This window comes from Puntigrus tetrazona, chromosome 24 (assembly GCF_018831695.1).
Source record: "Puntigrus tetrazona isolate hp1 chromosome 24, ASM1883169v1, whole genome shotgun sequence".
Classification (NCBI taxonomy): domain Eukaryota; kingdom Metazoa; phylum Chordata; class Actinopteri; order Cypriniformes; family Cyprinidae; genus Puntigrus; species Puntigrus tetrazona.
In genome coordinates, this window is record NC_056722.1 from 10,110,024 (window position 1) to 10,137,946 (window position 27,923).

General features: G+C 37.1%; 1 protein-coding gene across 1 annotated transcript; it reads left to right on the top strand.

Annotated features, from left to right (window-relative positions):
• The first annotated feature begins 13,383 nt into the window (after window positions 1-13,383).
• Window positions 13,384-23,514, top strand: LOC122330201 (NXPE family member 3-like). The gene is made up of 8 exons (XM_043227065.1): window positions 13,384-16,881; window positions 16,970-17,028; window positions 18,629-18,919; window positions 19,922-19,943; window positions 20,138-20,179; window positions 20,617-20,820; window positions 21,515-21,855; window positions 22,836-23,514. The coding sequence occupies exons 1-8, from the start codon at window positions 16,863-16,865 to the stop codon at window positions 23,031-23,033; spliced, it is 1,176 nt and encodes a 391-aa protein (XP_043083000.1). The 5' UTR covers window positions 13,384-16,862; the 3' UTR covers window positions 23,034-23,514.
• The last annotated feature ends 4,409 nt before the right edge of the window (window positions 23,515-27,923 follow it).

Below are 27,923 nucleotides of genomic sequence, written 5' to 3' on the forward strand. Positions count from 1 at the left end.
TTTCCTGATGAGGGAGTGTTTGTGGAGGCTGGACGCTTAGGTGTGCTTTTTTTTCAGCTCAAGTCGTCTTGAAGTCATTAGGCCTGAAGATAAGATTTTTCAATATGAGAACCCTGCGTAAAAAAACGTATGGAAATAATATGCAAGTCAGAGTATAAATAAAAATGTAGATGTCTTTGTTACCTTGTAATTAATTATAAATTCATTGTACTAAACAATATTATTTGACAACTTGTTCTGCACTTTACAAAATTAATTAAAAATTATTTTTTATTCAAATTTGTATTACATGTATTAAAAAAATATTGTGTATATATATATATATATATATATATATATATATATATATATATATATTTTTTTTTTTTTTTTTTTTTTTTTTTTTTTTTAATTATTATTATTATTATGTTACTGCTCAAATGATAAATTGCAATTTTATCATTATTTATATATTCTGAAGGGCTCTGTTTTTGAATGAATGTGCAATTAATCGATTAATTATATTAATTACAGTACAGGTTTTTTTATTATTATTTTTTTATCAGTTGAACCAGTGGTATCAGTGACAAACAGCTTTTAACAAAAAGCGTTGCGTTTGGCTTCTAAGGAAAACACGAAACAAAAAGACTACGGGTTTGGAAGAGCACGAACAGCATTTTCATTAATGGGCGAACTGTTCCTTTAGGAATGAACGTGTTTGTTGTTTATTGGTCATTGGGACGGTTTACGTTGGGCTCTGTGCCATGCGGATCACAGTAATTGTGAAAAGCAATTTGCGTCCAATTGAATAACGTTTGTGTGTTAATATTATCCATTTACGCCGCTGGCAGCTGTTGTCTCTTTAGCGGCGGCTGACTGCACACAGCCCTAAAGGAAATAGGATGCTACATGTCCAGATTAGCTTTTCTCCCCGCAGGGCAATCCCTAACCTCTAATCAGACGGCCCACTCACGCCCGCCTTGCCAGTTTCATTTAACCACACCAAATTATTTCTCCGCATAATCGTTTCTAGCAAAGCGCGACGGGCTTTGAGCGAGGCTCCTATTTTGCCTCGCGCCAGGATCCACGGACCCCGAAGGAACGACGTTATCCGCGCGTGCGTCGCGTTCTGCGGAGGACAGGCGGAGTCGCGAAGTTCAACTTCTGGAAAAAACGTAAAATGAAAGAAATAAGAATAAGAATCCATCACGCGCTGTTTAATGAAATTTCGCGGCATCGATTACGCGAGCAACGAATAATTTTATTACAAGATTCTGATTTAATCATTCGCCAATCCGCAAAGGTCACTCTGTATATATGTCAGCATGGCGTGTGTCTGTGTGTACCGGTTTAACTATACTCGTGAGGATGTAAATGTCTTCAGGACGACCCACTAGTTAGTACATTTGACTGGTCCTCACTAGATAGTGTTCTGCGCGTGTTTCTGGTTTAGGGATAGGGGTCGGATTAGTGAATAGAAAATACCGTCAACATGCTAGAAAATCAATGGAAGTCTACGTAAAGTCGACTAGCTGTATTTTTGACTAAGTTACTTTTACATTAGTTACTTTTTAGTTTTAGTTTTAACTTAAGCAAAATAACACAGCTGCAGTTTGGTTGACATTAACTGGAACGCATGATTTTTACGAATAGTTATTTGCCTAGTTTATATTAAAGGCATATATTTTTATTTCCCGAATGCAACTTTTTAACTTGCTTCGGCTGTACGGTCTGCATTATTTTATTTTATTTTTCTATAATATAATGTCTTTTTGAATGTACTGTTAACCAACTAGTCTTAAATGATTTTCAAAAAAAAAAAAAAATATATATATATATATATATATATATATATATATATATATATATATATATATAATTATTATGAATTGTAAAAATAAATATTTTAATTTTATTTTCAAAAACATGCCCTATATGCATTCTGTCTTATATCATTTCTTCCTCAAGCCCATTAACAGGGCCATCTGCTTTGAGGGCAGGAGCTGTAGAGCTGCAGTATTCCCCTGACTCTAATGAACACATATAAACTCTCCAGTTCAGAGCTCCACATCTAATTGGATTCCAGGCTGCATGTGTCAGATACATGGAGACCAAAGCCCATGGATAAGTTCTTTCGCTGTGTGTTTCATATTTACCTTTAATAAGGAAAAAAATAAAGGAAAATTTCAAGGAACAGAAGACATAGGTTATATAACGCTCTACTGTAAATGTCTGGGTTTCACTTCTTCACTTCTAATAGGATTTTTTTTATTTATTAATTTAAAGTTAAAAAGTGATAAGGGACATTAGTTCCTTCAGGGACTCATTGCACGTTTGGAGTTGAAATAAAAAGCTTTCTCTCTGATAGTATCTGACAAATGTCCCCCAGAATAGAAAACACACACGCACACAAGGTCACCTGTCACAAACGCACAAAAGAGCACAAATTGCAATGCCTCTGATGAGATAAGATTGGAAAGGAGGACGTGGCAGGCCAGAAATGGATAAGCTCTGATAGATAACTTCACATTGCTGTCATTCACGTATTGTAACATGTTTCTTCTGCACTTCAAACTGTTTGTATGGACCCTTCGGTCAAAACAATGTTATGGATAGAGGACTTGCGTGTGAGCAAATTTTAAAGCTAATAACATCATCACAAACACAGAGCTTTTCGTTTGGAGCTGTGTGGATTATTGACTGACGGCACCCATTCAATGCAATGGATCCGTTAAAGGGCAACGTATGTAGTGCTAAATTTCTGAAAGTCCGTGTCAATGAAGATACAAACAAATATAAATTTAAACATTTTAATTAGGCTACATTATATATATTTTTAGAAATTAAATTTAGAAATAATTAAAACATTTTTAGAATAAACCTTTGCATGTTTTTGGTTATGTATTGTTTGTGCAAAAAATAACAGCGAGTGCAATTTGTATCTTCTTGAAAGAGTTGATCTTCAATATAGGTTTTTTTATTATCATCTTACATTTTTACACCATATAGGACACGTAGCACAAATGCCTATTTTTGCTTCATGCTAAACATTTCACAAAAACACCAATAATAACTCAGCTATAATTTGTTCTGTAGCTTCGCAGTGCTTGACCTTGAGTTGCATAACATCCTATCGTATCAACGTTATATCAAAAACGTTACCGACAACGTTCGTGCGGTAATAACGGACGTGTAGATGCTTGTGAAGTTCGTTTGCATCTTCCACTAGATGGCGGTAGTAACCCGTAACTGTAACTAAGCTGACCCGCTTGGACTAGTCGTCGAAATAAACGCGCGCGTTTTCTTATAAGTCTTCGTTTGCGAGTAATACGTGAGAATGCAGTGATGTGGGAAACACAAAGTTTTGTCAGACTTTTGACTCTTGGTCTGTAGTGAACTAACTATCTATCACTAACTAACTATCCTCCTCAACACTCCCAGACTCGGTTGGCGCGAAAATGTACATGTTTACGGTCGACGTGTGACTTTCTGCCCCGGATGAAGAAAGAATAAAACGCACCTCGCATTTAGTAAAACAACGTTACATAATGGATAATACTCCCTGCTGGAAAAATAAAAAACGATAGACGCTATTAGATTATTTGTAATGGTTTTACTGGTTATTATGGGATTGTGTTGATTTGAATGGAAACTGTAATGGACCCTGTGGGTTTTCGCTGGTAATAGGTTTCTATAGGTGGCTTGTGAAAACCTAAAAATAATCTTGGGATATTATGTCCCAAAGCCCATTATTAATGGTTTAAATGGTTAAATATGATGGTTTGTAAGTGTATTGTAAACCATTTGTGTGGGGCTGTGTGAAGACTGTTGTCAAAAGAGGCCAACCTTGGATCGACATTATATGTGATGCTACTTTGTAATATTATCTATATATATATTTGATACTTTGTAATATTATCCTTACAGTCTGTTGTGATCATTATAAACGCAAGTTGTAATTGCTGTCTCGGGCGTTCGTTGTGTTGGCCTAAGCACATAAAATAGCCTTTTTGTATATTCCTGCCTTTTAAGCATAACTTTCTCTGGCTAATAACGAGATGAATACCTTCTTGTCGCACTACTGAAACAAGCATCTTGACCAAAGTATTGTGAAATATGCAAGTTAACTTGAATCAGTATAGATTGTAAGTATATCGAGTCATGAAAAATCGTTATCTTAATACCTGAAGCAACATTCGTGATACGTTTTGAGAGAAATTTGCGATTTTCTGAATTATCGACTAGCATCACTAGCACTGCGTTTGTCACAATTGCCGTCTGTTCCAGTGACCGACGGAAGAGTGACTGTAAACTTCACTGCCAACGTCCTGTCACCGTATACAGTCTTGCAAATCAATCACTTCTGTGTTTGTACACAAGTGCAATGATGTATAATTCAGCAGTTAAATATTGATGTCCGGTACTGGGGTCCTGCACTGCAGTGAAGCTTATATATAGTTCGGACTGCATTCATTTACAGTGTTTTTCGGTCTAAATATAGGACGTAATGATTTTTTTCCGGGTGGTTTCTGTTTCCGCTGCAGCCGTGCAATAGACTCGTGTTCCTCGTAAGAACACTTTATCATCGTTACCGGAGATCTTTGGGGACTGACGGATTCCTGAAACATTAATGTGAAAAGACACCAGGAAGTGCGAAAAAAGGACAAACAACCAGAGTTTGTATGCTTAAAATGGACATGACATGGATATGTTCGAAAAGCCTTGCCAGGTCGAAAAGCCCCAATGGGACATGGCGATGAATATATATATATATATATATATATATATATATATATATATATATATATATATATATATATAGATACGTTTATATACATTTAGGGGCTCCACAGAAGCATCTTAGAATTTATTGTAGGCTATAATACAACAGAAGATCTTATTCAAGTGAGATGAATGATTTCAATCACATTTTATGAAAGTGTCTTTCACTTCTTTAACTGTGAATAAAGCTCAACACACAGTATGAGTGAACACCTAAGAGGCTTCTCAAACGCTGTCTCTCATTAGGAACTTAAAACACAGAACGAATGAACATTAATCAGCGACAAGTCTTTAAAATGCTAAATCTTGACAGGAAGCTTTTAAATGTGTCAGTATAAATGGTAGGATGTTTTAGAGCAGCTCACGGCGGTAAATCATGCTAGTTCCCCTCGCTCTGAAACCACCGAAACAGCAACTTCACTTTCATGTTGAAGGATCTAAAAAAAAAAAACGTCTTTTATACCATTTATTTATATAACAATACTAATCATTTCAACATTTTGTAACTCTTGACTTTTCCCTCAATAAATTCTTAAGTTGCTGCTCATTAATAAAGTAGTTATTACATTTAGATATTGGCTAGGATTAGGGATTTAGAATAAAGCATTAATATGTACTTAATTAGCACTAATAAATGACTAATATTGTAGCAATATGGACGCTTATAGGTATAACCGTAAAATAAAGTGTTACCAAACATTTTATTGATTGATGCATTCATTCATCGTTCATTTTGTATTATTTTATTTATAATATTTCATTGCATTGTTTCAAGAAATATTTGTCTTTGTGAGCAAAAGATAAGATAAAGAGATAAAATAATAAAGATGAGTTTATTTGTCACAACAGCAAACTTGTTGAACTGGTACATGCTATTAATGCTGATTTATTTATTTTATATTATATTTGATTTAGTTACAAGGATCTCTAAAAAGGTCCCCCCCCCCATTTTCCCTACTGTTAGATTGTTTTGTTATGTTCATTTATTTGGACATTATTGTGTAATAATTTCATGTACACGCCACACAATTTTAGCGTTCATTTATTTAGTTTTTTCCCCATTCGTGGACAGTCTGAGATGGAGATCACCAAACAAAAGCCCAAAAAGTCCAAAATCTGAGGCACTGACGTGACTCTCGTGTGAGAGAATTGCTGAATCCAGTTTAGCGGGTTAAAATAATTCAACCTGCAAGCGATCTAAATCTTCTAGCGCATATTCAGAGGAACTGACAGCACTGGCAGACAGCGTGAAAACCAAACCAATGACTTTTTGACTGTTGGAGCAATGCCAAGATCAGCATTGTTTTCTTTAAGGCTGGCTTTGTCTTCCACGTCCTGTTTTTCTTTCCTTCACTCTGGAAGAAAGTCCTTATTGACAGATGACAATGTAGTAGCCATTCGTTGTAGATGTACCGTAGCTTGAATGCGAATTTGAGACAACCCACACTCCATATATCCTTAATCGTGACCGTCGACTACACACAGACGCCGAAGAATGCATGCAAGTATACACTTTAAAAATCTTGCTTTCAAAGACCGATATTGTTCAAAGGCCGACAAATCATCAATAGTGATATCAAAACGGTTTGGGAAATTCGACACTCTAAATACATTTTGCTTTTCATTAAATCTTGAGTAATATGTCAGTATGTCAGCTAGTATTAAATAACATTACTGCGGGAAGACATTAATTACTGTATTCGGTTGGATTTGTAGCATTCGGGATACTTCATTTAAACATTAAACAGAATGAGACATTATGTCTAACTGTTTTACTGGAATTCATTCATTCAATTTAACAATTTGAAACAAAAAACGGACAAATTTAATTGGGTTAGTAAAAAAAAAAAATGTAATAATACGTTTTAAAAAAGCTACGGAAAATTAATTTTAGGCACGACGTATTGCCGGTTAATGAAAAAGCTAATTTTCTATCACTGGTCTGGCCTCACCGTGAGACGTCGTCACAGGTCGAGGCTATTTATATGACCAGTGAGGATATGAGAATAACGGTAACTTGTCTTAGTCACTTATCTTAGTTCTTTAATTTTCTGTATCATCAGCTGTATGGAGTCTGTAATAGAAGCTTTCGATCTCTCAGCTGCATTCCTTTATTGGTAAGACTCCAATTACCCAGACTGTCCCTCTGGACATGCAGCAGAAAGAGCTCCGGAGAATGAGTCATTTGCGGTCTTTAAGCCAGCACTTAGTCATGAGCTCCTTCTAAGCTGGAGCTGATACGTGTAGAAGATGCGCACACCACCAAAGACAGCATCCCTGCGGCGCAAACACAGTCTTAACAACGCGAGGTCAATGCGCGTTATAAATAACAACAACGCTCCTTTAATTGATTATGCTCACTGGTTAATATGTGTGTTTTTTTGTATATTAAAATGTATTATTTGTACGCCGCGTGATTTTGTGGAACATGTAGTGTGTTCGTGCTTAAAACTTGGCATTATGGGTAGTGCACACATGTCAAATGCTCAAAAGAGTGTATTTTGACTCAACAGCGCGTGGATATGTGGAAAATGAAGTACATATAGGCCTTTAATGCGCTACAGCTGGCGGCAACCTTTTTTAAAAGGTTATTTGTTTCAAATGGACAATGGCCTAATAAAAAAAAAAATGATTTACTGTGTAGATTTTATTATTTATTTTAAATTTAATATACAGTCTTTCTAACGTCTGTAAAAGTGCAAAACCGATGGCATCCACCTAAAACTCCCTCGGTCTTTGCTCTTTTGTAAACTATTTTGGACAAACGTAACTGTTACATGCATAAATGCACTAAAGTTCTAAAAGAAAGCAAAAATTTTGGACGTTTCTGGTTAGTCGCACTTAGAAAAGCTGAATATCACTGCATTAGATACCTTGAAATATAACTTGAAATAAAGAGTGCAACGTGTATATATATATATATATATATATATATATATATATATATATATATATATATATATACTAAAATGTAGTTGAAATACATGAAATAACAAAAAAAGTAAGAAAGAGATGGTTCTTTTTGGAACCAATGTTTTTTTTCTATTGCATCGCTGTGAAGGACCTTTTAAGCGCCTTTATTTTTAAAAGTGCAAGTATGCATTTGCATATTTATGCACTTTATAAAAATACCCTACTATGGTACTTTGGGCACACTTGAAGTCTGCTAAACTGGAACAGCTAATTGCACACTAATGCACTTTAATTGCAATGTATAGTGCTTAAGCGTAACTATATATGCTAACTATAGTTCATCCGATTGGGCTAAAGTGGAACTTTTGCACATTATACCTTTGATATTATTCAAAACTCACACTGCACAACCCTCATCGATAATGACATTAAAACACATATGCGATTAATAAGAAGAAATACGAAAATGTTTTATATTAGTATGTTAACCAAATGTATGAAACGGATATTGCATAACGGGGCAAGCGTACTTTCAAAACAAAACATTTCAGTTGTTTCAGAAACAATAAACCAAGAATCGTCTTCAGTAATCAAGTGTCTGAGCCCTTTTTGGGGCCACAGCTGAAACGGTTATCCTTTTCTCTGAAATAAAACGCTTTATTGGATTCCGTTTCTTTCTTTTTCAAGCCTTCCTCTGCGGATGATGTTTCTCTCCCCTCCACTCCGATGCGTCTCCAGAGCAGAACACGGCGGTATTCACACCGCCAGCGTGTCTGGGAGAACGGCGCGGTGTCACAATAAGAGCAGCGCACCATGACCGCTGCCTTTCTGCCCACGCTGATAAGGCTTTGTGCATCACCTCTGTGGCTCGACGTGAATGGGAATCCTCTTCTGCTGCGTGAAAAGAAAGATACTTTACTCGTACCCTCTCTTCTCCTGCCTTTCTAGCGTTACAGGACTAGTCTTAAGCTCTTGAACAAAGCGCAGCCCTATTTCGCTGCGATTTGGGGTGTAAAAGCGTGACGTTGCTGTCGTTGGAAGTATTTTTTAAGGATTTTGTGAAACTGTCCATCAAAGGCAGGGTCATGTGAATAATATGAGGAAATGATTTGTTGCAGTCTCCTAGAGGAAACACGTTTACCCTGAAGATACGTTTTCCTAATATATATTATTATATTTTTTACTAGTCTCTTAACTGGTTAGCATGCGCATTATTAGAATATTAGCCATTTATTAGTACTAATTAAACGCATATTAATGCCTTATGATGCATGACAATATTCTACATCCCTAATCCTGCACATAGCCTAAATTTAACAACTACCTTACTATTAATAAGCAGCAAGTTATGAATATTGAAGGAAATGTCATAATAGTGAATTAGTGTTCTGAAGTGTTACCGATATTTTTCACAGAAAATCTGGAAGTCACCGATTTTTAGAGCATTGTTTTTCATTCTCTTTTTAGCGCTTTTTCACATTTTGTTTATTACGATATAGGAAATCACCAGGGATGAGAAGTAATTGTAATTCTATGGGCCGCTGCGTAGAAAACCTCCTTCACGAGCTGATTATTTGGATATTTGTGGCAAGGACGCGATTCATCTTATGTAACATTACAGTCTGAAATGCATAAACGGTGCACGGCGAGGTTATAAACCATAATTATGGTTCTATCAGAGGCGCTCAGATGTAATATTTCTGAAATAATGATCTCCTCTCACCTCTGTATGCCGTTACTGTGGAAACTGGTAAGTTCCTGACGGATCCAGGATGGCGTTGCCCTGGTAACGCCGCCATAATGTCCTGCTGCTGAAGAAAACAGGGAAGCTCTAAGGAGTTGGTTTTTGCTGTTTTTAATCTATAAACAGAGCTTTCTAGTCATTCCTAGTGACACATAAAAGACAAGCATAAGAATCCTAAACGCAGAAGTAACTTGTTTTTTGTTGTTGGGTTGGAAGGTCAATTTTCTTTGCTTTTTATTATCTGTGCATTAATGTAGGTTCATGCAAAGTGCATAGTAGTGGAGCCCTTCAGTTATAGGTCACTCTTTGTAAAGTCTTAACAAACCACATGAGAGATCTGACACACATTAACACTTCACTAATGCAATTTAAAGGAACACCCCACTTTTTTTGGAAATAGGCTCATTCTCCAAGTTGAGAGACGCAGAGGAGACTATTTGTTGAATAAATGTGCCTTTTTTTTTCCTTCACATACAAAAAAGTATTCTCGTCGCTTCAATAGACACAGATTGAACCACTGATGGCATAGAACTATTCTGACGATGTCGTTCATACATTTTTGGATCTTGACATTGTCATTTACTCAGAAGTCAAGCCTCCCAGTGTTCATCCAAAGTACCTTAAACTGTGTTCAGAGGATGAACTAACCTTTTATTGGTTTGGAAAGACATTGGGAAAAGTAATTAATGACAAAAAATTATTTTGGGGTGGATGGTTTTTATTCGTACGTAAATTGCTTGATGATGCACAAGATTTTAATAGCCCTCAAAAATATGAAAATGCAGTGTTTTCTGTCCATTCTATAATTTTTTGAATTATGGAGTGGCAAAAATGAAAAACAAGCACATTATTTTATATTTCTAGCTACAAAAATATATGCTCCACTAAGCATTTTATGATGTTTATTAATGATTCATTAATGAAAGGTATTAGAATGTGTAAATGTAATATTAAATAACACTGCGGTTAAAATTACAATCAAGTGCTTTACATTTAATACGTAAATAACTGTGTCACTTTTTTAAAGCATAATAAATGTTGTATCATGTACAAAGTGGCAAGAAAATGATGCCAAATGAAACATTTTAAATAATCATTTTGAGTTTATCGTAAGCAATATTATTATACCAATAAATAATATGTCGATGTAAACTGACATCCATAATTTTCGTAATTAAATTGAAATAAAGTTCATAAATTCATAAAGTAATTGAAAAAACCTGCATTTACATACATCTGCAATTAATTTCTATAATCACATTTGGTAACACTAATTTGTTGCTTATTAATAATTAGTAAGCTAGTTGTTAGATTTAGGTATTGGGCAGGATTACACTCTAAACCCGGTTAAGTCGAGTTTACTATAAAAACTTGAGGAAACTGGTCGCTCTAAGAAAACATAAGTAATATTTCCTTGAAACCTTGTCTTAGTTTAGCTACTCACTGACTCCCAGAGTGCACTGAGGCAGAATAAATTATGCAATTGCTTTGTTTTACAGTTTTTTTTTTTATTAGCAAAAATAATTTGCTGTCTTGTGTCAGTAGTAGCACAACACAAAGAGCAAATGAAATGGTTACGCAATTCATAGAAATAAATCAAATGTAATCATTACCACTGTTGTGATTGGTGTGCTGAATGATGAAGTCAGCATGTGACTTCAGCATATAACACAATTATTATATCACATATACATCGATATTATATCAGTTATAAATTAAAAGGTTTATGAAAGTGGTTTATGAAAAACATTGACAGTATAAAAGATCATTAATATACACAATAATAGAAAAATAACTATATAATAAATTAACTGAAACATAGGTCACCTTCTAAAAGCAACCTATATTTATTAGCTTTCTTCCTTTGAAACCAAATAACTGTGATTTCATGTTGCATCGCTGCATTAATAGGAAAAAAGGAAAAAATAAAAACTTTTAGAAAAATCTTGTGTGGCTTATGTGATGTTCAGTTGTACTGAAAATCCAACTTTGTAAAATGAGTGACTTCAACAATTTTTTTCTTCTTCTTCACATGTTATATTGTGCATTAGCAACCTATTGTTTTACTGCTGCCTCCCACTGCTTTATTAATATCATTGGTTTCTTTCTGGCTACTTGAATATTTTAAGTCATTCAAAGTTGCTCTTACTAAATAAAATCTAGTAAGCATAAAAACTAAGTACAGCACACTAACTATAACTAAGTAAGGTAAACTATTGGATTTTACAGTGTAGTAATGTTAAATAAGGCATTAATATGTGCTTAATTACTATTAATAAACGGCTAATATTGTAGTAATATGCATGCAGGCATTACCGCATTAAGTGTCCACCAACTGACCGCTGGAAAACATGTATATTAAAAATCTAAGGATTTTTGGGCAAGTGCTTTTCAGATAAGGAAATACAGATTCTCCAATCTATCTTTCTTGAACCTTTTGGTCCCTGTTGTATATTTTCCCCAGCTTTAAAGAGCATGTAAGCCTACATGCACATCTGACAGATTAAATCTATACTAAATCTATTCCTATGGCAGGTCGCAAACACCATCTGGTTTACCAGCATCACAGGGGTTATTATTGAATCATTGTTACTTTATGACTGTGAGATGACACTTGTGAGATAGAGAGGTAACAGATGTCATGAAGCCTGGCTGTATCCTGTTTGCTTAAACTGCTTAGACTAGTCCTATAACTTAGCCATAAAAAGTAAAAAGTGTGAACACTTATCTAACTTATATATACAGTATATGCTAGTAAGTGCAAATACCAGTTAGATGCTATTTATAGTGGGTGAAAATAACATATTTATGTTATTCACACTAAGTTGGATTCTTAAAAAAATACCAGTATTTCTTAACAATATGCTATTTACAAATAAGTACTACAATCACATTAATTGTTGTCAGACCTACTTTCATGATAGAATTTTCCATATTCTTTTGAAACATCTTTAAGTTTCCATTGTTCACCACCACTGTAACACAGGCAGTCTTAAAGACAAAGGAGAGAGACCATATAAAACAATACATAAATTGCTTACACATTTACAAGTAACTATAGTGAAATAAAAAACAGCACATCAACAGTATATTCAACAATGAAAAAGAATAAGAATGCAGAAACACAAAGTCTTAAATACAGACAGGCTGTTAAGAACCAATCAGACGACCATCACAAGACAACAAGAGCTACATGAAACATGAACAAAGTACAAAGTACAAACCAAGAATAAACCAGGGGGGAAAAAAATCTAGTGTTGCAATCACCACTGAGGTTCTCGGTTCTCAGGAAGCATTGTGTGATTCATGAGTAAGTCGATGCTACATTTACATGCAAAACTATTTCTTTGTAATTCGGATTAATGGTTTAATCGGAGTGAAATGCTTTATGTAAACACTTTAGTCAATTCAAATAAAATGTTGATTTTAAATATAAGCTATTTTATCTACCCGATTGCAGAACTAAGGCTGTTGAGTAATTTTAAAGGGTAGTTTTTGTGTTGCTGTGATTGAGTCATTTTCAATAACAAACAACTTTTTCCGACTACAAGCACTGTGTTAGATATTATATTCCTTCTTTGAGTAATTGTTTTACATGTAAATATAGCTGAAGTCACAGGACAGCTGTTGTCTTTATGCTAAGAAGGTAGTGACAAATCCCTGTCTTATTAAGCGAATCATTCAATCATTCATTTCATCGATTCGTTCAAACGGCTGATTCATACAGACACGAAATAAGGCAGTTTCTCAAACTGAAGGCTGCATCCTCAGTAGGGTGCATTTGTAGGCTGCATACATCATCAAGCCTAGTTTATTTCAGTTAACTGAGGATTATATTCACGAGGCAGGAAGTTGTAGCAGAGGAAGCAATCACAGTTCATGCAGAGGTAAGTGCTCCCTCTGCTGTCTTTCTGTCTGACCCTAACCATTATTAATCTACCCCCGTGCTTCACTGTGGGCATGCATCAGTCTGGGTGGTATGCTTCTTTGGGGCTTCTCCATACCGTAATTTTCCCGGATGTGGGAAAGACAGTGAAGGTGGACTCATGAGAGAACAATACATGTTTCACATTGTCCACAGCCCAAAATTTTCACTGATGGCACCATTGATATAGTAGCCCGGCCATGTATATTGACCCTGTGGAACTCTCAACGGACAGTTTTAATGGAAACCGTTGAGGTGCACATTTAATTCTGCAGTGAGTTGGCCAGCTGTGGAAGATTGTCTACCAGGCTGCTCAAATTTATGGAACCCAGAGCACCTGGAGCACCTGTCCACACCCATCACAGGATGATCGGTCTATTCTTGAAACGTCAGGAAAGGTCTACATACGATCACCTGCGTTCATGGGAACACATGGCAAGTTCCAACTCGATGCATAAACCTATCAACATCTTCGGGTACCTCCTCTTATGCCTCTACCCATCATCAACGTGCCCTTCGAGAGCATCGGGATGGACATCGTAGACTATGCCACCCACTACCCAGAGGCAGTCCCTTTACAGAAAGCCGGTTTGGCATAACAGCAGAGATTCTGACCTACCAGGGAACCCACTTTTTGTCCCGGCTAATGGCTGACCTCTGCCATCTGCTGAGAGTGAAGCAATTGAGGACCACGGTCTACCACTCCCAGGCTAACGGCCTAGTCAAAAGGTTTGACCAGACTCTCAAACAGATGCTTCAATGCGTGGTGGCAGAGGACAGGCGAGACTGAGACTTGATGTTGCCATACATCCTCTTCGGCATCAGGGAAGTTCCCCAGGCCTCAACTAGCTTAACTCCATTCAAGCTCCTCTTTGGCCAACAGCCCCGGGGCCTGGATGTCGCCAAGGAGGCGTGGGAACAGTAGCCGGCCACCCATCGCACCGTCGTGGAGCACATAAGAGAGATGAGAGAAAGAATCGATTGGGTCATGCCATTAGTCTGGGAACACCTGTCTAAGGCCTAACAAGCACAACAATGACACTACAACAGGGCAGCCCAACCACGGGAATTCTAGGCCAGAGATAACGTGATGGTCTTCGTCCCCACAGCCATGTGTAAGTTCCTGGCAACCTGGCAAGGCCGCTACTCAGTACTAGAACGGATTGGCCCAGTTACCTACCAGATGCGCCAGCCAGGCTGCCGATGCCCTGAGCAACTATACCACGTCAACCTCTTCAAGAAGTGGAGAGAACTCCTCCAGTCCTGTGGTTGTTGATTTCAGCCCCCATCTCTCGGCTGCTCGGAAGGGGGAGCTCCAGCACCTGGTCGGTCAGTTTTCTGATGTGTCCTCGCCCCTCCACGGGCGGACCCACGTCATCGAACATGAGATCCAGGTGGCCCCAGGAGTCATCGTCCGGCAACGGCCCTACCGTGTCCCAGAGGCTTGTCGGCAGGCTATTGAGGAGGAAATTCAACAAATTCTCAAGTTAGGGGTGATCGAACCCTCCCGTAGCCCCGGGTCCAGCCTGATTGTAAGGGTCCCGAAGCACCGACGGCACCCTCCGCTTTTGTAACGACTTCTGCCGGGTAAATGAGGCCTCCAAATTTGATGGATACCCCATGCCATGTGTAGATGAGTTGCTGGACCAATTGGGAAGGGCCCGGTATCTCATCGTTAGACCTAACAAAAGGATACTGGCAGGTACTCCTCTCGGAAACTGCTAAACCGAAAACTGCTTTTTCTACCCCCAGTGGCCACTGTGAGTATCGGACCCTTCCCTTCGGTCTACACAGGGCCGCCACAACCTTCCAGCGGATGATGGACATCGTCTTGTGGCCACACCAGACCTATGTAGCGGACTACTTGGACGACGTGGTCATACATTCAGAGACCTGGGAGGATCACCTCGAGCGACTGCGGAGGGTGCTGTCCAAACTACGGAGGGCTGGACTTACAGTCAATCTCAGGAAATGTCATCTGGCGCTCTCTGAAGTCAAGTACCTGGGTTTCCAAATTGGGAGGGGCCTCATCCGGCCCCAGGAGAAGTTGGAAGCGGTACAGAGCCTTCCTGGGGTTGGCGGTCTACTATAGGTGTTTCATGCCTAATTTCTCTTTAGCTGCCTGACCAGAAGGGGCAGCCGGAAAAGGTGACCTGGGTGGTCTTTTCTTTTCCTCACTAGAAAGCAGCGTATGACCAATCAGCCACCACTTCACGGCCCAGATCCACTGCACCAGAAGAAAGGAGGAGAAAGAGAGAGCACCTCAGCAACACACACCACTGGGACACTGACCAGCACCTGTATTATTCAGTGTTTGTTTAATAAATCCTCCCTCCCATATTTTGTTAAGGCAGAATAGACACATCGACTTGGATATATAATAATAATAATAGCCAAGCAAAATGTCCTAATAAATATTTCAAGATTAACATGTGTTCCACAATTTGCATTTTTAAGAATAAAATTTGTCAGGCACATTTCCATCACACAAAATGTCAGATGTGAGTTTAACTGACTGATGACCTAGATGACTAACTCCTTTTTCTGGTGAGATTTTGAAGTGCACATCTAATTGGGCCACAAGAGAGGAGTTATCCAACTTATTTTGCGTAAGTAAGCCAGTGAAAGTCTTAATATTGGGAGATATACCAGGGCCAGTGTCTCTTTTGGAGAAAGCTTAAAGGCATACTATGATCATATGTGCCTTTATAACAATTGCATTACAGCCCTGACAATCACTGAACTTTTGTTCACTTCTGCTATGTGACAGTTAATCACTGTTTATAGGTACCATAGAAATGAATGAGAAGTGCTGTAATCTGAAAATTATCCATGACCACTTTTTTTTAAATTTGTCTGTTTTTGCCAACTCCTACCAAACACACCTGAAGCAACTAATTCAGTCTTCAGGATATATTTTTGTTAACCATGGAAGCATGTCTTAAACTGTATTTCAGTCAGCAATTTTGAATCTGCGGATATGCTAGACTTCAGATTTATTAGCTGCTGTAGATAAATATCTAGAAGAATAACAAACTAAGCAAGTAAATGTGTTTATAATTATAACCAGTGTGTTTATAATTTTGGCAACGTTAAAAAAAAGCCATTTTGCTGTTTTAAGCAGAATAACAAGCTGTTTTGGATTTCAATTTACAGATGGTCACACCTGCTGTTACGTCAAAAATTTTAGTTTTAATTATTTTTATTTATGTTTGTTTTAAATGCCTCGCCTTGAAAGTAGACAGAGGAGTGCGGTTAAAGTTCAAGGCGGAGGCAAAGACAAACAGTTAAGACAAACAGTTCTCACTCTGACGTGGATTTATCATTTAGATTAAACAAAAGATCAGAATCTTTTTAACCCAATGAGCATCAAGCTATGTCGCCAGCCAGTCATTATCGTACCTTTTGTTATTCTGTGACATAGCAGTGTGACTAGTTTAACAGGATATTTTTTTGCAGGGTGCATATTTTTCACTTATAAACGGATATGACAGACTTGCTGTGGTCAGATCATCCAAAATGGATTCAAATCCACCAGGTTATCAGCAGTTCATTAGCATTATCACAAAGTGATATTATAGACTAAAGTTTAAAGGATTTGACAATTGATATTTTCCGTGTTTCAGTTTGCAGGTTAAGAAACCACGTACTAAGTGCATGTTTTGCTTGGATTACATTCTGCCTGGTAAGTTCATAATATTTGTATGCACTTAATATAACTATATGTGTGTGTGTGTGTGTGTGTGTGTGTGTGTGTGTGTGTGTGTATAACCATATGTGGAGCTTACAAGGAAAACTTTTACTAGTATGCATAACCTCATCTGGATATAATTTCCATACATATTCCCATTCACATTTTTAACGCAGTCAAAGGTATGAGACATTAAAGGGGTCATAAAAAGAACATTTATTTAGTGTATTTGGTGTAATGCAATGTATTTGTGGTTTAAGGTTAAAAACATTGTTTTCCACATTCTGTACATTATTGCTGCTCCTCTAAGTTTCAACTTTTAGAAACAAGTTGATTTGTGCAAAACTCGTCGTTCTAAAAAAGCGAGGTGTGGTCTGATTGGCCAGCTGTCCAGTGTGTTGTGGTCAATCATGTGACTGACATTTGATGCCCTGTCCAGGCGTTATGACAAAAAAAAAAAAAAAATCTAATGAGGCATTTGTTGCGTCCAGTGGGAACATAATTACTGATTGTAATGTCTTGAAACGTGTTAAACCTCTCAAGATAACAGCATGTGTGCATTTGTGATCAGAGAAACAAGCATTACTTCGCAATAGTATAATGTTTGCATAGTAAGTAGCAGATTCTGTAAATAAAACAAATGTACTTACGAGTCAGAAGTGCCAGACTGTCCTTGCAAAGTTGGAATTTTCCCACTTTATCCACATTTTTCTTGATGTAAAATGGGGGCGGCCATTTGTAAATTCTATAGGTCCAGCTTCCAGTCTCAACCACGTCCAGTTATTTTTAGCTGTACAAAAAAACTATTTGTTTTGCTGCTTGATACTGAAAATTGGTGTGTCTTATTATGTTATTTTAATGTATTATATTAATTATGAACACACTGGTTTACCGTTTACTGCACGTTGTTATTCTCCTTGTTATGTACCCATTGCTCCCGCTAAAATAATTTCTTATAGCATGATACTTATACTTATACTTAGAACATCTACTGCCATTAAAACATAGCATGTCACAGGAAAAGTGATCAAGTGCATCCACTAAATATGTGTCTAAATTTATATAATTTTGGTTTTATTTTGGACCCCTGGTCTAATCATTGTTTTATTTTTTTAATATTAATTTGGTCACTGGATTGAAAGAACTAAAAATATTAACCACATTAAAATGACACTTTACTTGCTTTGATGCTTTTTTGTCTAAGTTGTTGAACGTTCCTACATATTAAATGACTTCTTTACAGAATAGTTCTTTCATGATTTATATTACTATTTTCAAGGTGTACATACTTTATTGCCAGATCATTTTTCTGGTTTTAAGCAAATAGATGGCAGATATGTGAATGTGTTTGGAGTTGCCAAATGTTGCATCTATGTAGGTTGCTCTATGGAGCCAAAACACGGTTCAATACGTGAACCCTGGCTCGATTTTATTAAATTGTATTAGCTACGTCTTGCTGTGTTTTTATTACTTTGCTTCACAAACATATTGCAGTGGTTCAGAAATCAAATATCGGATACATTTATGTCATGAAACCAAGCACGGCTTAATCTATGCACAGTATATATAATTTGTATTGTGATCCTTTTTCCAGATTGTATGGCAACTGAATTGTTTCCAAATCGGAACATTTCATCTCCCTGCCCCTAAACCATTTTCTCGAAAAAATTATTCATCACCAGTATCAGTGTTTGACATGGGAATCAGTGATGAGGAGTGGGAAAGACTACAGAAGGCTCTTAACTGGCCCGGTCCAGATCAACTAATCACTCAGCTGAATCTGACCACAAGTCCAGTCCACTCGACATTCTCTGTTGTGGAACCCAAAAACAGTTACAAAGTAGGAGAAAACATCTCCGTTATTATCATTTACATTTACATTTACATTTACATTTAGTCATTTTGCAGAGCTTTTACCAGCACTTACAAGAACCAGAAAACATATGGAGACAAACAGAGAGTGTTTTTCAAAGCACAAGTGTTTTCAATGCCAGAAGCTAAACAAGGTGTGTTTAAGTACATTTAGGTAATGTCTAATAATTTTATTGCATATTGCTGAAAGATTTAACCTTCAGCAGTTTCTTCTTGACAGAGATCCAGCATTCCGGATATGCGGGAAGATCGTTCCACCAGCCAGGAACAGAGAACGAGAAAGTTCTGGAGAGTGAGAGTCTTTGAGATGGTACCATGAGGCGTCGCTGCTAGCAGATCTCAGACTTCTAGAGGGTGAGATTTGTAATTGTGGATCATCTGTGGTTGTTCTATATGCAAGCATCAGTGCCTTGAATGGGACTTACTCTGTTGTTAACTTCTTCTTACCAGCCCTGGGAAGGTTTCAGGCTGACAGTCCAGCCAGAAGAGCATTGCAGTTTTAGAAATGACAAGGGCCTGGACTTGAAAGGGCCTGCACTGCAATGTGATCAGTGAAGTTGTGACTGAGGAGATTCTTAAAAATAGCATGGGAGTCTTCATTTGGCAGGGAATACAAGCAGCCACTATAATGGCCACTTTGAAGGTAGCTAGTTGGACCAGATGAAAAAAAAGATAATAGCAGTGGAGGAGTAGTACAATGTAATGGGGTAATATGTAGTGTAAATGGAGAGAGGAGGGGACCAAGAACCGATCCCTGAGGAACCCCAGTGACCAGTTGATGTGCTGTGGAAACTCCCCAGGACCTACCAGTGAGATAGGATTAACTGATCCCAGAGATGCCCAGTGTGAGTAGACAGCAGGATCTGATGATATTAAAAGCAGGAATCCAGCTGTGGCTGATGATTTGGATTGAGACCCAAGAAACTTCCCTGTAACAAACTGGTTCATCACTCAAAAGGAAGTTTGGAAAACCCATTAAATCCATTTGAGAAGTGTTTAAAGTGGGCTTTTTCAGTGGGGTTACCCGAGCCTGCAAAGTAAGTATGTGTTGAAATGAGTCAAGACAAACAGGAATAGCTGGGGAAGAATTGCTGGAGAGGAAAACTGAGTGAAAATCGGTAGTCGATGCGGTTGGTTTTTTCTCTTTAAAAATGTGGCAGTCAGGCATTAGAGCAGGGAGTTAAATGATCTGTTCCCATTGATCTTGTTTTGGAAATATGATGATTTGGAGACAAACAAGTCATCAATATCCTTCCCAACACTGCAGGCATTGGTATGTTCACATATCTGTGTATACATGCTAAAAAGCTATCACATTAAATGAGGGGAGGGACAGAGGAGAGTGCGAAGGTTTAAAATGGCAACACACTGAAATGAGAAACAGAATAGTTTGTTCATGGTGTTGCAGTACCTGCAACTTAGCTTTCCTACGTTTGAGGTTTGAAGGGAATATTTAACCCATCATTTTTAGAGTACATTTAATTTATTATTTGGAAATAAGTAAATAAATAAACAGAAGTCGAAAAGAAATAATGTATTTATTTAATTTTCAGTGTTGAATTTAAACTGAATGGCTTCATTTCTTAAATTGTTTTTGGTGAAAATATTCACAAGCACTTATCATGTGAAATGAAATACAGTTACAAGAGAATTAACTGATTTAAAATAATTACTGCACATTTATTTCAGATAAATATTTCTTTTCTTTAGGCAAAACGGAGAAATGCAGATCTGGCTTGACAACACCAGTTCCAGCGGGGTTCTATTTCAAAGATGTTTGGACGTCTTTTGTATGCAACACTCAACAGTTTAATTCTTCAAAAATGTGGAACTGTCTACAAAATAAGATTGTCTACATGATGGGAGACTCCACCACAAGGCAGTGGTTTGAATTTTTTGAAAATAAAGTGCCAGGCAAGTTGATCAGTGACATAAATTTCTTTGATTTGGTGGTCGGGGCTTTTTTGCACAAAATTTTTGCGCTATTTAAGACTTGCATGAATGTATAAGTAAGGCTAGCCGTGCATTAAAGGATTTTAAATGCACGACTTGTAGGCTAAGGATCGCCAAGCGTGAAGCAAAATGCATTTAAAATCAAAGCTAAAATCCAAAAGTTCGTTTTTGACAGAGCTCCTGAGAGAGGTGCCGTAAAAACATTTTGAGATGGATTTTGTTACTTATACTGCAAATATATATTTCTAAGGACATCAAAATCAAACTCCTAATGTAATTTTTAAACGGTTTTACAGCATACCTGCCAGGCCAATCAGAATCGAGTATTGACAGGCGATGCATAAACATAAAGACATTCACAAAGTATTTGACGCTTGATGTATAAATGTCTTTGTATTAGATGGTTGAAACCGAAGCATTCCTCAAAATATCTTGTTCCAGAAAAGACATAAATTATGTACGTAATGCATAATATTATAATAATATTACAACATAATGATACATGTGTTCTGATGAGCATAAGTATGTGATGTGATCGTTTTATATATTAAGTGCCCATGTACTTCCTGGGACTGCTATAAAAGCTACTTTGTAAAGCTGTTTAGCAAATGAATAAGCAATGAGTCTAATGAAAATGTTTGCTTATGTTTATTAGGCATAAAAAGAATGGACCTCCACACTCCTCGTTTGGCTGGACCCCTGATGGCTGTGGAATTAAAAAATAATATCATTATTCACTGGAGGCCTCATGGTGTTCCTTTGCGGTTTACTATAATGCCTATGACCGACCTGCATTATATCGCCAATGATATTGATAAAATAGCCGGTGGTCCTCATGTAGTCGTTGTCTTTACACTCTTTGCCCACCTGGTGTTTCATCCAATAACATTTTATGTTCATAAAGTGGCCAAAATCCGTCAGTCTGTTGTAGCGCTGCTAAGTCGCGCGCCAGAGACCACCGTCATCATCAAGTCTGGAAACACTGCAGGTCTAAAGGTACACTTGATAACATGCTCTTTCAAAAACTCTTCCAGCTTGTTTTCTTACAATAATATTTATGGTCAACCAGACTTTGTTCTGTTGTTTTAATATTTAATATCAATAAAAAGTCTAAAAATACTGAGCTCATAGGTGCGTCTTTGTATATTTAAGCAACACTCATATTACTTTGTTCACTAATATTCTATTTGATTCTAATGTATAACAATTAGTATAAAATGCATTCATTTAAAATAATTTAAATAAATAAATGTCGCCGAAATGCTGTCTGTCGTGCCTCCCCTGAGCCCGTGGAGTTTTAACAGATCTCCTAAAGCACTGGACTCAAACTCAGTTCCTGGAGGGCCACAGCTCTGCGAAGTTTAGCTACAACCCTAATCAGACATGCCTGATCCAACTAATCGAGGTCTTCCGTATCACTGGAAACTTCCAAGCAGGCGTGATTTGGGGCTGGTTGCAGCTAAACTCTGCAGAGCTGTAGCCCACCAGGAATTGTGGGTAAAGTGAGAACGAATGGGGGAAAGTCAAGTGAGAAGATGCAATGCCTCCAACTTGATATGATTGGATATGGATGCCATTATGGTAGTCTGTGATTGCTTTCGCAAATTACACTGAAGGAATATTATAATGATGTTAATGGGAAGACTAATTAAAAATATATATATATGTTACATCTAAAAGACTTGAAATGGTTTAAAAAAATTTGAGAGTTTTTAGTAAGCATTCAGGTTAATATTTACTTCAGTTTGATGATTGATGGAAAATAGTTAACTAAATATAAGTTCTCAAATAAAATGTATTGTTTAAATTTCCACTTTATTATTTTATTATTTTAAATCACTAACTTCATACTTGGCTTTATTAAATTGTTAATGTAAAAAGCTAAATAAAAAGTTAATGTTTCTTTCTGTTTATTTCCCTCCCCCCCAAAAAGGGATGAAGTCTGACCGTCTCTTTTGTTATTGATCTTGTTACAGGACATTTTTCAAAGTGACTGGTATGCGGTGCAAGAAAACATAGTGATGAAAGAGATGTTCAGAGATATTGATGGAGTAATCTACTTTGATGTCTGGCAGATGACTTCCTGTCACTATCTCACTGAAAATGTTCACCCAGGACCTGTTGTCATAGCTAATGAAATCAACATGTTTCTCTCATATGTCTGTCCTGCCTAAAAAACAATATTTGTTTTTTCATCTAAAGCATAAAATAAAAATATGTTGCATTAGAAACTTAATAATATTAACTTTTGTGTAAATATACATTTAGTAAATAAAGTGCTTTTGTATGTTATAATAATCTGTACATTAAATGCCTTTTATGTTGCCAAAATACTTTTAAGCATGCTCCAATTAAGGCTAAGGTTACAAATATGATCTTTTGTGTGAAGCAGATTGAGAATTTTATTATTGCTGTAATACTGTGGTCAATTTAATGACCTTTCCGAAGCGTACTTTTCATTTCAGAGATCTGGTCAGCTTGCAATACAGGGTTTAATGCACTTGCATGCTTGTCCCTTCCCCCACATCAGCATGACCGGCAAGGAGAGGTCTTTTCATGCAAGTTATGAGGGCCGATTGAAGGTGGTGACCCTTTGAAGGTTCCAAACTCCCTTCAAAAAAAGCAGTTATTCGCTATACACTAATATAAACAAATAATTTTCAGAGGAACTATGGGAGTCATCTAATGGCGCTAAGAGAAAATATAAGAATGTTTATGGATCATAAAGTTATTCACAGCAGTAGTGGCATAAAGTTAGCTGCCACAGAAATTACTCTACTCTTTTTCTCTGAAATAAAATAAATGCAATGTGTTCCATCATTTAAAAATCATTATATAAAGATACCCAACAAAGCATAATGTATATAGCAAGTTCCTATTGTTGAGAGTAATGTCTGAAGAACCATTTCCCATTATGACGTTGAGGAGCAAACAGGAATAGCAAGAATTTAAGAAGTTACTGTGTGGGAACCCAATGTGTCCAAGCATCAGCTGAATTTCTGGGATGGAGTGGTTTGAAAAACAGCCGATCTAGATGATGATTTATTTGAACATTGAGTAGAGCTGTATCCTAATTGATCATTCCCCGACTCAGCAACCTTCCATCTTACGCATTGACTTTCAATGAGGTGATACCTAGATAATAGCTGAATTGCGAATCTGGGCGTAACTAATATTCAAGTCTGTGAAAGTTAGTATGATGCACTGTTGAGTAAAGAAATGCATTCAACAATAGTGTTAAAAATATCTCGCAGTGTGTTCATAGTGTACAGTTTGTTTGTTCATGTGTAACCTTGGCAACGTGAAGGCATATTTAAATATTGGCCACTGCGTCCCTCTATGCCCTATTAGAAGAGTTTTGGTGGCCTTTATGACTTGGGTTCTGCTGCACAAACACACTCAACATCAGTCCTTATTAGTGCCTTGAACAAGACTCTGTCACAGGAATGTTAACAAGCTTCAGATGCAGTCAGGCTTGTGGTAACTTGCCATTGCTCATGCTGCTGGGTCTGGCCAGTAATCATCCTGAAACAGTTGGGCTCACAGGTGTCTGAAGCCGCTTTACGAAATATAAAATAGCATTACGTTTTGCTTTTTATAATAAAGTACACAGTTACACTTGGGTTATTAGACAGTGTCAAAATAAAGTAAACAGGCAGAGGTTTGCGTCCAAATGCCTGTATGGGGAACCACCGACATAGAGAAGAAAGAACGAAAACTCTTCATGTGCTCGCATGCATGACTGCTACTAAACATCCGAACATAAACAATGAATCAACCGAACACTTTCTTTTGTCTGTTCTCCAAAATGTAATTGAATTTATATTTATGCATTCCTTCCCATTCGTAAGGGCTCATTCATATGCACTAATCCCTTCAAAGGGTTTACCCTCTGGAGTGAAAACTTTTATCAACAAACTGTTAGAATTTGCATTGATCAAGTCCACAAAAGGAAATGTGTATAAAAGACACGGAGACGACACCCCTTCCAAGGGAATCAACTACTCTAAATTCTTAATAACTTTTTGTAATCATGAATGTCCAGTTGTTAAAGGTGACAAATTATGGAAAATCATCAGAATTTTTCAGGTTTTAAGTGCTAGAATGAGGTCTCTGGTGCATCTAGCAAACAAAGAAAATGTAAAAAAGATTAACCCAGTAATTTTGTTTTCGCTATACTTTTTCTGCAAGCATTTGAAAAAAATGAGCACATCTGATCTCACCCCCCCCCAGCGATGCTACAAAGGGATATCTTTATAATATTACTGTGAAAGATTGAGCAAAACATGCTAACTGGTTTGTCTTTAGCTGCACAGAAGATCACAGTCTCAGAGATAACAGAGCAATGTATTTATTGATTTATTTACTTTAACATACATTGGTATGCATATGTTTGGGCACTCCTTGCAGAATCTTTGAAAATGTGAAAAATCTTAACAAATTTTTTTTTTTATTTAATACTGTCCTTAGTAAGATACACTAAAGATGTTTACATATGGTCCACAAGGCAATTTTTTTTTTAAATAACCCACCACAAAAGTTTGAGAACCCTTGGTTGTTAATACTGTGTGTGTGTGTGTGTGTGTGTGTGTGTGTGTGTTAACCTAGATGATCTACAACTGTTTTGATTTGAGGTTTTTTTGTTAAACTGAGCACTGTTCTAGAGAAAAATCCTCCATGTCCTGGAGATTCTTTAGTTTTCCCAACTATTGGTGCTCAGCTATTAAAAAAGGTTCAAACATTAACTGATGCTCCAGAAGGCAACAAGATGCATTAAAAGCTGGGGATGAAAACTTTTTAAATTTGAAGATGAAGGTAAATTGTACTTAATTTATCTTCCAGAATCATACAAGTATCTTTTGTTGCTTCCGAAGGGCAGTATTATATGGGGGAAAAATAATTTCAAAAAATCAAGAAAACTTTGAATATATTCAGAATGTTCAAAAGTTTTCACCCCCCCACCCCCACCCCCTTTTTTTTTTAGAAAAAGTGGCAAGCTCCCAAAAAAAAGCATTACACAGATTTGAAATGTTGGTTTTTCTTTCTTAGACATTTTGTTTGCTATAGATAGATACTTTAAGCTCATTATTATATGCAAACACAGACAATGTGAGTGATACAAACAGTGAAAAGTCCCAGTGCTAATGGACTGTTACATCAGCATGCTTGGAAAGGTTATCTGACCAATCAAATTCGGGGACCAGAACATTTTAGAATATTTCGTAAGGCACCTTTGACACATCAGACACCTGCGAGTCAGACTTTTTCAGGACAATTACTGGGCATACCCAGCAGCAAAAACAATGGCAAGCTACCACAAGTCTGACAGCATATGAAGCTATTTAACATTCTTCTGACCGGGTCTTGTTCTATGCTGATGTTGTGTGTGTTTGTGTAGCTGAACTACCATCATAAATGCCACAATAACTCAACTAACAGGTTATAAAAGGACACAGTGACCAAAATTTTAATTAGTCTTCATGTTTCTAAAACGGTTCATTAGACATTAGTCAAATTTACAAAGGTATGTGTGCATACATACCTGATGCATTGTAAGTATACAAGGTTTTTATTTTTGAATCACTTCTTCCAGGTCTGAAGCAGTGGTAGTGCTCAATATATTTGTTTTGGCTATGCAAAACATTCATAGTCTCGGATATTAGTTATGCCCAGCTTCACAATACAGCCATTATCTAGGTATCATATCACCACTGAAAAACTGCTGAGTTGGCCGATCATCCATTAGGATACAGCTCCACTCAATCTTCAAATAAATTATCAGCTAGAGTAACTGTTTTTCAATTCACTTCATCTCTGAATTTCATTATGTTCAGGTCTGTCTTGTTAATTAGCATCTGTTACCTTCCCCATATATGTTGCGTTCTGGTCTTTAGTCTTCGTCCATTTTCTTAAATATTCTGTTGTGCATACGACTATTCAAACTAATATTTAGTGCAAAAACAAGCATGTACTCTTCTCTCGGGCTAGATGAAGATGAATGGCTCTGAAACCTTTATATACCTTTGTGCTCATACCATATCCACTTATGGATCGACAAACCATCAGAGATGCTGGTTTTTTAACTGAATGCTAATAGCACGCTGGAAGGTCTCCCACAGCGCCCGTGATTTTCAACAAGGTCTTCCAACATAAGTCTTCGGCCTTGTCCATTATGCAGAGATTTCTTTTTAGATGATGAGATGTGCAAAGCCTTAGCAATTTGACATTGATGAGCATTGTTTATAAAATATTTCACAGTCTTTTTTATGTACTCTTTCACACATGATGGGCCTCTGCCTATCTTTACCTCTGAGAGACTCTGCCTCTCTAAGACTTCTCTTTTATAGCTAATCGTTTTAAAGACTTAGGGCCCTATTTTAATGATCTAAGGACATGGTCTGAAGTGCGTGGCGAAGATGCACTAAGGGCCTTTCCGGATCCACTTTTGCTAGTATAACGATGGGAAAAACAGCCAGCGATCCCGGCGTGTGGTCTAAAAGGGTTATCCCTATTCTCTTAATGCGTAATGGGTGTGTTTTGGGGCATAACATGCAATAAACCAATTATAGTCTCATCTCCCATTCCCTTTAAGAGGAAGTTGAGCTCTCGCCATGGTGGATTTGCTATATAAACCCCGGAATTAAGACGCACATACTGAACACGTCTTGAGAGAGCAAATAGATAGCTAATTGTGATACATGCAATGACTATCCATTTTGACATTATGTAGCCTACATAATATTCTTTAAAAAAAAAAAATTCTTGAACTTAAATATTTGGCATGTTCGCGTGCTGCTGTACGGTCCTGTGTGTATTAAGCACAAGCATTGCACATTGTAAACCAGCCAAGAGGCGCATTTCGTACTAAAGCTCTCTTTAAATAACTAAAAAAATGTAAATATTTAAATACTTTAGACCAGGTTTGAGTTGGCCTACAACATGCAACACACCTCTTTTTTAGACCGGCACGCTAATGGCCCCACAAATGTGCACAAATGCATTTGCTATGTAAACAACACGGCACAGGATAGGAAAATAAGAAGTGCGTCAGGCTGAATCTAGCA

Excerpts from the sequence above, each read along its gene's own strand:
- LOC122330201 (XM_043227065.1), top strand. Across the intron at positions 20,180-20,616 it reads TCCCAACACTGCAGGCATTG|GCAAAACGGAGAAATGCAGA; the intron begins GTATGTTCACAT and ends TCTTTTCTTTAG. Across the intron at positions 20,821-21,514 it reads TTTTGAAAATAAAGTGCCAG|GCATAAAAAGAATGGACCTC; the intron begins GCAAGTTGATCA and ends TATGTTTATTAG.